The 10,748-nt window shown below is 40.0% G+C and overlaps 1 protein-coding gene and 1 pseudogene across 1 annotated transcript; one reads left to right on the top strand and one right to left on the bottom strand.

Moving 5' to 3' along the window:
• Window positions 1-965: 965 nt before the first annotated feature.
• Window positions 966-2,703, top strand: LOC138310972 (putative acyl--CoA ligase YdaB; annotated as a pseudogene).
• Window positions 2,704-6,861: 4,158 nt separating this feature from the next.
• Window positions 6,862-8,878, bottom strand: LOC138310534 (putative acyl--CoA ligase YdaB). Its single transcript, XM_069251788.1, has one exon. The coding sequence runs from the start codon at window positions 8,868-8,870 to the stop codon at window positions 7,230-7,232; it is 1,641 nt and encodes a 546-aa protein (XP_069107889.1). The 5' UTR covers window positions 8,871-8,878; the 3' UTR covers window positions 6,862-7,229.
• Window positions 8,879-10,748: the final 1,870 nt, after the last annotated feature.

Genomic DNA, 10,748 nt, shown 5'->3' with positions numbered 1-10,748 from the left:
GGACGTGCCAGGTTTGTTGGTGGAGGAAAACCGGAGTACCCGGAGAAAAACCACCGACCAGCGGTCAGTACCTGGCAACTGCCCCACATGGGATTCGAACCCGCATCCCAGAGGTGGAGGGCTTGTGGTAATATGTCGGGACATTTTAACCACTCGGCCACCGCGGCCCCATATATATTAATTACTATATATACAATATAAATCGATCTGTAATCTAGATTGTAATGGTATTCTGTGTTCTACAATTTTACAGTTTTTTTATGCGAAATATCGGTTTGAAGGATTCACGAGCATATACAATATAAATCGATCTGTAATCTAGATTGTAATGGTATTCTGTGTTCTACAATTTGACAGAGTTTTTTATGCGAAATATCGGTTTGAAGGATCCACGAGCAAGGCTGTGTCATAACCTCTTTCGCGGCTACTAAATTTGGCAATTTAATTTTGGTGGATTTAAAAATTGAATGAAAATTCATATCACTTTTAGTATAGTAGATATCAATTCGCTGATTAAAAATAAACGTCCGCGAAATTCACGAAAATAAAAACATGCGAAAGAAAGTTTGTAGTATATCAATTAATAAAGGAATAGTGATACAGTTATACTTTAAAGTGACTTTACAGGAGTATCAGGGTTTGTTCCTTTTTCTCTTGCTTTGCTTGTTTTTGTATAACGCCCTATCGACAGCCAGTGTCAGAAACTAACACACTTTTATTGACTTTGGTGTGTCTCATCCAGAAGGACAGAACCAAATCGTTTTATCTCGTTTAACAACCTATGTTGTAAAAGTGATGGTGTCAAAATTCAGTTCTGGTATTCGATGCTTTGTGTTATTTGTGTATTTCAGATAGAAACGCTAGAGAAAAAACATTTGTCGATACCACTTCACTGCCATAAGTGTCCATCAGCAATCTTTAAAAGCATGTTCAATTTTGACTTGTGCTTGATTTTCCAGACCTTTCTGGCATCATGGCGGAGTTAAGTTATATCGACAAACCTCTGGGTCATCCAATCACGTACAAATCCATTGTTGACGTCTTCAATGAGAATGTCTGTGAGTTTCCAGAAAAAGAAATCTTTATCCAACGCTTCCCTGACGGATCCCGAAGTCCGATTACATTTTGGGATTTGAAACTGCGCGCAACTCGTACCGCCTCGTTTCTGTTTGATCAAGGTATTCAGGCAGGAGATAGGGTAGGGATAACCGGTCCGAACTCGATAGAATGGATCATTGGAGAACTAGCTATCCTCCTGACTGGTGCAGTTAGCATTCATCAGCCAATAATACAAGGGAACTTCAAAAAGACACTCGACGATATAAAGATTTCAGGATGTAAGTCGGTTCTTCTGGATCCCGAGAATGATAGAACATTTATAAAAGACATTGAGGAATATGCAAGTTTCAATCCATCAACTGACAAAAATAGGCCAAGTAGCCCGTTATTTGTCCTCCTCCGAAACACTGAAAAATCTAATCTTCCTGACGTTGAATCACTTGGGAAATAGTATCCAGCAACTGACGATCTTCCTCGAGTGTTTCCGGAGTCCTCGGCAATCGTCTTTACGACATCCGGCTCAACAGGGAATCCTAAAATGGCTGAATTCACTCATTTAGCTCTAATGAATACGAAATCAGCCTACATGTTAACTCGCGTAGCAGAAGAGAGAGGAGGTTCGTACTTTAGCGATTGGCCTTTCTCCTGGATTGGAAGTAATATCATATACGCTTTGATACAAGCCGACACGCGAGTGTTTCGGGACGGACGGATATCCGCTAAGGGAGGCGACATCATGGAACTGTCGGATATCATAATGAACGAAAAATGCACCAGTGGCCTCCTTCTTCCATTCACAATATACGATATACTACAGAATAAGGAAAAAATCGTCAAGACGGGATACAGAATGAAGTCAGTCCTCACTGGCGGACATATTATCAAACACAAAGAAACTGGGATCATTGGGGATATTTGCGAGAGTATGTACATGGTGTATGGCTCCACAGAGGTTGGCTTAGTGACCTATTGTAGATTAGACAGTAACATGGAAGTCGGACATCTTGGATCCATTTTCCCTGGAGTTCAAATAAAAGTATGTGGGGAAGACATGTACCCACTGGTCCGTGGGGAAATGGGCAGGTTTTTCATAAAAGCGCCTTGGATGTTACAAGGATACCTGAACGCAACAGAAGACCACAAAAAGTCTATCGTTGACGGTTGGATGAATATGGGAGGTGTAGGAATTTTCAAGTCTGACGGTAGACTTCTTTTGAAAGGAAAACTGAACAGCATAATTAAACGGGGTACGCTTATCGTTGTATCGGGTGAGGTTGAGGAATGTATTACTTCGATTGCTGGTGTGAAAGATGCCGTCGTCATAGCTATACCTGATGAACGTATGTATGAGGAGGTCTGTGCATGCGTGGTACTAGATAGGAATGCACCAATCACCATGTAGGATGTTCGTCAACGGTGCGTAGAAATTCTCGGTGACAATGTTTTAGGGCAAGCTCCTACGTTTTTCCTCGAATTTGATTCTCTCTCACTTATCCCAACCGGTAAACCTGACAAGAAGAAAATGAAAGAAGCTGCGATGGTTAGATTAGGTTCCCACAATTAAACACTCGCATTACATTTACATTTTCTTCCGCTGTAGTTTACGGATGGACAAACTGATTGATAACCGCTTTATACAACGAATGTCATTACATGGTATCGGGGATAAAACTGTTTCTGATGACCTTACACATCGCTATTTTCATTAGCTAATTGGCTAAAATCTATATGAAAACTGTTGCCTTGAAAACTACAACCATGATATATATTATATATATCTCTAAAACATTCCTGTATACCATGTAGTCATTTTCAGCATAGTCTATTGTATCAACCAGAAGCTTCCGTTATGTTTCCATGGTAACCATTATCAAAAATAGGACTATACAAGATCCCACACACAAGTTTCATCAGGATTGATCCAGTAGTTTAGAATTAGTTGTTCAGACGAAAGACGACAGACACAGACAGACAGGATTATAACAGTGACTCCAGCTTCGTTGTCGGGACATAATTATTATATTACTGTTCTTAAATAAGCTTTTAAACATTCATTATTCTTAGTAAAGCATCCATTGTTCTTACCTAAGAATTAAAACTCATGAAAAGTATAACCACTCTCACATCACAAAGAGAGTGGAACGACAGATTGTCCTGTTGTCAATAAGAATCCACTGTTTTTACCTAAGAATGGAAACTTTTAAAATGTATAACCACTTTTACAGCACGGTATAGTGGGACGAAAGATTGACTTGTTGTCATAGAGAGAGGGGATAATCGGTTGTTTTAGTTGAGCGCTCGCCCCTGTGTACCATGGGTACTGAAACCGGGTCGAGACGCACCATAGAGCGGTTTCTGCTCCTGCTTTGTGCTCAGATTGGAAATTGATTCCTTATCAATCAAGAAAGAAACAGGCTGAATATACAACCAAATCCATGTAGCTATACACCACAGGGTAATTATATTGTAATCAATAAAAGAATATAGGGAGCCATATAAAATACTATTGGTCACCTGGAAAATGAAGGCGTCAAATATCACATCTTTCTTGTAAATTAGATAATTTTCGAATTTTTAGAAAAGTCATGAATTAATTGCAGCAACATGTATCTGGCATGTGTCAGAAAAAACATCAGTCTCGTTTCTAGAAATTGTAAACCATCTTATACAGGTTTTGTAAATGAGTGACCTTGATCTTCATTCAAGGTCACAGAGATAAAATAGACTGATTTTTTGATCTACAGAGGCTTAGAGACCTGATATGGAACTGTAATATGCTGGGATAAAACGCTAACACGTTTGTTAATGAAAGGTTTATTTACAGAGTTAATAGCAGTTACTTAAAACAACGAAGTGGGAATATAATCCCGTTGTCCGTATAATGTGACCGGGTGGGGTGTGTTGCTTGGTGTCTTCGGCGGCATGCTTCAGTGAAATAGCAATATAAAAAGGGCAACAGTTCCACAATACAAGAAGACACAACATGAATATATCAAATTTTCCCAAAACACGCACCTCGCACAACATACACGCAACACATCGCATACATGGGAGCCCGTCCTTAAATGACCATAGCTGTTAATAGGACGTTAATCAATCAAACAAACAAACAAACAAACAAATATAATCCAAAATATGCGATTAAAAGTTAACTAAACCAGCATGAAGCAAAGAAAAATAATAAAACAACTCCAAGAGCTGTTGCACGAAAAAATCCTGAAATGAAAAAGAAAAGACAAAGCTTTTGAAAAGTATGACAGAATGAAGAGAAGTTTTCTCAGCATGAGTCTGAAGTTGAAAGAGCTGCATTACAATACCATTGTATCCAACATATCCGTGTATTTGCTGGCTTGCGATCATCTTAATATTTACATACAATTGTTATATAATTTGCTTATAAATTTTGATGATTTAAGATGTGGTATGTCGATATACAAGTTTATCCGACAATAGTTATTAGTAGTGTAATTTAAGTATTCTCTCATACCTACACGAGTAATACTGGCTGGTCTCGGTAAATACACTCGTGTCGCCCGAGGCTGTATACGTATTACATGGCTACCCATGCAATAAAAAGCCTCGTGACGTCAACAAAATTACTATTTTCTCCGTACAATTTTAACATTTTTGTTTCAGAAACTAGACTGGGTTAACTTTAAAAGAAACAGACAATGCGATTTTCGTTGAAAATATCACGCAATTTTCATGTATGGAGAATGGGACTCATTCACGTACCACGTGATACCCGATAACGTTTGTGCGGGACTATTGTTTCTATTGGTGATGAAATGACGTCAAATGACGTTATCGCAGGATAACGTCATTTCAGCGGGAAATTACGAAGAGTTACGTTCCATCACCACTTTCAGTCACGGTTTTTTTTGTGTTTTTTTTTTATCTTGAATTTATTTTAAAATGGCGGATAATCATAGTAGTAAAATTGAAATAAAACGTCGAGGTACTACAGAAAAATACTCTTCCATATATGGATATATAGGATAGGGATATTCTCTCACCATTCACTGACTTGTCACCGGTTTTAGCCGTGGGAGATTTCTCTGTCAACCCCTGGGGTATAACAGATTGCGCGCGCTTACCTTTTGAACCTAAAGACAATTACGTGACGTCCTGACTTCATGCGGTGTGACCGTGGCGTGCATTGTCGATGACGTCATCAATATTGACGTACAGACGATGGAACCATGTTCATGTTGCGGTGAAAATGTTTTTGTATAGGCTATTATCTCCTCTTTTTCTTTTGTATGTAGGAGAAAAAGAATCATTTCCTACCTATGAGAGTGTGACAACAAAATCTTAGCCCTCGGGGAATTTCCTGCATGTCCAACCTTCGGCAGGCCTCGGGTTAGACGTTCATGAATTACCCCTCTGATTGTGATTTTGTTGTCACACCCTCTAGGTAGGAAAAGATTCTATTAATCTACCCTCGGGATCACAAAATGTTATAAAACCTCGGCAAGCCTCGAGTTTTACGACATTGTGTGACCCTCGTGTAGAATATCCCTATCCTTCATATCTTTCCTAATGCCTCCCTTGGCACCGCCTCACTTTTGGTCTTGAATTGAGCGTTCGCCCCTGTGAGGAAGGCTCTGGGTTCTGTCCCCTGGCCGAGACACACCAAATTCTATAAAAGTGGTAGTTTCTGCTCCTGCTTGGCGCTCAGCATACAGGGAGTGGGACGACTGGTTCGCCCGTTGTCAGTATAATGTGACCGGGTGGGGTGTGTTGCTTGGTGTCTTCGGCGGCATGCTTCAGTGATATAGCACTATAAAAAGGGCAACAGTTCCACTATACAAGAAGACACAACATGAGCATACCGCAGTCTCCCAGTACACTCACCTCGCACAACATACACGCAACACACCACATACATGGGAGGCCGTCCTTACATGACCATAGCTGTTAATAGGACGTTAATAAATCAAACAAACAAACAAACAAACCATATATGAAAGAGTCTTATATTATATACGATTACCATGCAGGAAAGGCCGTACAGGTGTTTTCCCGTGACTAACCGTGGTTCTAGTTCACTGGGTATTATATACGTTTACTACACTATTGACGTCTAATATCTCCACCGTCTATAATCGGTACACCGGAAATAGCAACACTCGAAGCGACAGCTCAAAAATACAACATGACAGGGAATAATTCAGTCATTGTTTTTAATTATACAGCACAATTATGCAGACTGTATCCTGGTCTCGTCGTTTCAGAACACATTCGAATTAAATCAAATGTAAAACTTGTGGAATTTTAATGTGTCTTTATTGAATAATCTGTGAAGATACATGGTGTGTACCCGCTAAAAATTTAGGTTACTCACATATTTTCGTTTATTTTGAAATGATCATATGGTTTTAACCCCGATCATCTCTCTTACATAAAGGGATATACATATATATTCATTAATACAAAATGTTGGTAACCTGGGTATTTGCTATATTAGTTGCAATGCTGTAGCTCTACAGACTGCTATACAGATAATGGTGTCATCTTTTACTATATATACCCCATTGAACCCATGTATGTCAGTCGACTCTTAGGGACTCAATACTACGTACCATTTACCATTCTGCGTTTGAGTTCTACATAATTTCACAACGACGACACGAGACAAAAAATTCAGCATTACAATCGGTATGAAAGGCAGAGTACAACGTGATGTCACTTGCTAGACCTATCAGCATAGTAACAATTATGTTTGGTTTGTTATATCCACGTCCTATTAACAGCCAGGGTCATGTAAGGACGGCCTCCCATGTATGGCCTCCCATGTCGTGCATTGCGTGCTTGAAGTGCGTGGTGCGTGTTATTGGAGACTGCGGTATATTCGTATGTCGTCTTTTATAGTGGAACTTTTGCCCTTTTTATAGTATCACTGAAGCATGCCACGGAAGACACCGAGCAACACTCGATAATTGTCCTTCAATCCAAGTTTAAGTAGAAAGATGTTCATATGACGAGATATGACTGTACGATAACAGTTTGGTTCTCAATGCATTGTTTGTGGCTATTTTATTGTAAGCAGTATTTCTACAAAAATAAAAAACATTCTAAGTTGATAACGGTTCTTTTCAAGATATATACGTTACACACATCTATCCATCAAATTTTTTCAATGCTAAAAGCCATCAACTGTTAACAAATCAGTTTTTTAAGTCCAACCTGACCATCGCTTCTTGTTTGATTTTCACTTTGTCAGGTTTTCCTGTGGCAAGTTGTGGCAGAGAATCGAACTCAAGATAAAACGAAGGAGCTTGCCCTATAACATTGTCGCCGAGGATTTCTGAACAGCGTTGACGAACATCCTGCATGGTGATTGGCGCGTTTTTATCTAGCACCACGCACGCGCAGACTTCCTCATACACACGTGCATCAGGCACAGCTAAGACGACAACATCGTTCACACCAGCAATAGAAGTGATGCATTCCTCTACGTCACCTGATACCACCTTCAGTGTACCTCGTTTGATGATGTTGCTCCTCCTTCCCTTGATAATCAGTCCTCCATCAGACCTCAGAATTCCCACATCCCCCATGTTTAGCCAGCCGTCCACGATCGACTTGTTTTGATCTTCTGTTGCATTGATGTATCCTTTTAACATCCAAGGAACTTTTATGAAAAATGTGCCCATTTCTCCATGAACCACCGGGTTCAAATCTTCCCCACAAACCTTTATTTGAACTCCAGGGAATGTAGAGCCAAGATGTCCGACTTCCATGTCGCTGTCTAACTCGCAGTATGTCACTAAGCCCACCTCTGTGGAGCCATATATCATGTACATCCGTTCACAGACCTCTCCGATGATCCCTGTGTCTTTGTGTTTGATAATCTGGCCGCCGGTGATGATCGATTTCATCCTGTATCCCGTCTGAACGATTTTATCTTTGTTCTGCATTATATCGTATATACTGAACGGGAGAAGAAGGCCACTGGTGCATTTTTCCTTCATTATGATATCCCAAAGTTCCATGATGTCGCCTCCCTTAGCAGTTATCCGTCCATCCCGAAACACTCTCGTTTCGGCCTCTAATAGACAGTATATAATATTACCGCCTATCCAGGAGAAAGGGCGGTCGCTAAAGCATATACCTCCACTTTCATTTTCTCCGCGATACAACATGTAAGCTGATTCCGTGTTAACTAAAGCCAAATGAGTGAATTCCACCATTTTAGGCTTCCCTGTGGAGCCAGATGTCATAAAAACAACGGCAGCGGACTCTGGAAAGATTTGAGGGAGTTCCCGATCTGTCGGATACTCAATCGCTAGTGATTCCACGTCAGCCAAAGTAGAGTTCATAGTCTTTCGTAGTAGAACTAAACTCGGGTTACCTTCTTCTTGAGGTGAGTTGTCACTAATATACGCCTCTGCGTCTTTTAAGAACGACGCGTCATCCTCCGGGTCAAATAGAACCAGCTTACATCCTGAAATCTTTACTTCGTCGAGGGTTTTCTTAAAGTTCCCTTGTATTATTGGCAGATGGGTGCAAACCGCACCAGTCATAAGGATAGCTAGTTCTCCAATGATCCATTCCATCGAGTTCGGTCCGGTTATCCCTACCCTCTCTCCTGTCTGGATACCTTGATCCAACAGATACGAGGCGGTGCGGGTTGCTCGCAGTTTGAGATCACTTAGAGTTATGGCACGGCGAGATCCGTCAGGGAAGCGCTGGATAAATAGATCCTTTTCTGGTTCCTTACAGACATTCTCATTGAAGACGTCAACAATGGATTTGTACTTGATCGGACGGCCAAGCGGCCTGTCGATGAAGCTTAGCTCCGCCATACTTGTCAACCCGCTGAAAAAGTAATAAGCAATCATGAAATAGTGTGAAATACCAACCGAATCTGTTTGTGCATTGACCAAATCCTCTACATGAAATTACGTGGACATATATTCTGTGTACTGTGAAATCGTTTATTTACTTGGGCTCAATTTTCATGGATTACAACATTAAACGTAGCAGAGGATTAAATTAACCGATCATCAGGCATTACGTAGCTATGCCTCGTGCTCGCAAACGCACGCGTACATATTCACTGTCGCAGCAAATGCCGTAGCATACACAACAAAAAATGCAAAGTCACGTGCGGTACCCGGACGGTTTGATTGACAGCTGGTGATCTGTCAATAAGAAACTAAGAAAGTAACTAGTACGGAAACCTCGAATTATTTTGAAAAATGTCATAACCCAAACACGATGTCTCGTGACGACAGTCTTAGGCATGTTTCGGCTACCATTAAATTGTGATTGGCATTAATTAGTCTTGCTTAAATATATTGTTTTGTATTATAAGCATATATTCTTTTATGGAAAAAAAATCGACATTTCATGAAATAGTGCGGGTTAAAGCATTTTATAGAACATTTACAGGCCTGCAAGATAGCGGATTTAACGAGTTAAAAGTGATGACACCATGAAGCCATCCTCGATACTCCAGGGGTTCCTATCACTTACTATATCTACACCCTTGGACTATCTCATAGTAAAACTGGAGGCAACACAACAGAATAGGTAATACAGTCCTTTGATGTACATCAAAAGAGTCGTTTAAATGGTCTGTGATTGGTCAAATGTTTTCCGCTGAGCTGCCTCCGATTTTACTATGAGATAGTCCAGGTGTGTAGAGATCGTATACGTTATCGGAACCCCTGCAGTATCGAGGATGCCAACAAGCCTGCTGTAGTGTGAGCCGTTGCCGAAGGTGAATGTGGGGACCGCAATAAAACATGGGAAGAGATTGGAATGCAGTCCCTCAATGTCGAAATAATTCCTTCGTTAAACTAACCAGACTTACTGCAGATCAGCTGTGAATACCTTTTTAAAATTACTTTTTTTTCACGAGCTTATCTCTTTTTAACATGGGCATGAATACATTATTTCCCAAACTTCCTCATATAAGTAAACAAAACAAAAAAACACATAGCCCTTCACGCTGATCATATGTGTAAGGTTTATGCAGATGGATAAAGTGCGGTTCGGATGATCTTAACTGTGTACAACAATCGCGACGCCACAGTATGACTGTCGTGAAATTCAATCTAAATTACATTATCGTGATCGGAGGTCATCAAATTGCATAAAATGTTGTATGTATCGAAGATTTGTGACTCCTTATAATATTGCGAGAAATCAGTCTATCAATTAATCAATCAGTTAATTATAGTGTCAAATATTTTACAGCATATAAAACATTTCGTAAAAACAATATTCTTACCAAGCGTTTGGTTTGTCCTATCCCCCGTATTAATCTCCGAGAATTAACCGCAAAAGTCAGCTCCACGCACTTAAATTACATTACCGAGGTCATTTTATGTCCATGCCAGACCACAAACATCTACGTATAGATACACGCCATGATAAATACCATTCACTTGTATCTTGAACTCTAATTTATCCCTCAGGGCTCTAACGGTTTATGGATTGAACGTTTCGTGAACTTTTCTTCATACGTTATATATGGCATGTCTAGGTAAAAGGTCACACATGACACTTGTAGTGAAATAGTAAAAAAAAATATCAATTTTCAAGGCCACAAGAATAAATATAAAACGTCCAATATTATAATCTTTCAATTGGCTCATCAATTTTTCACACGAGCGGCACATGTATACATATCATTACTCATACATTTGTATGATCCTGTGTTACCAAGTACATTT

This window comes from Argopecten irradians, chromosome 16 (assembly GCF_041381155.1).
Source record: "Argopecten irradians isolate NY chromosome 16, Ai_NY, whole genome shotgun sequence".
NCBI classification, from domain to species: domain Eukaryota; kingdom Metazoa; phylum Mollusca; class Bivalvia; order Pectinida; family Pectinidae; genus Argopecten; species Argopecten irradians.
This window is presented reverse-complemented; position numbering and strand designations above follow the sequence as displayed.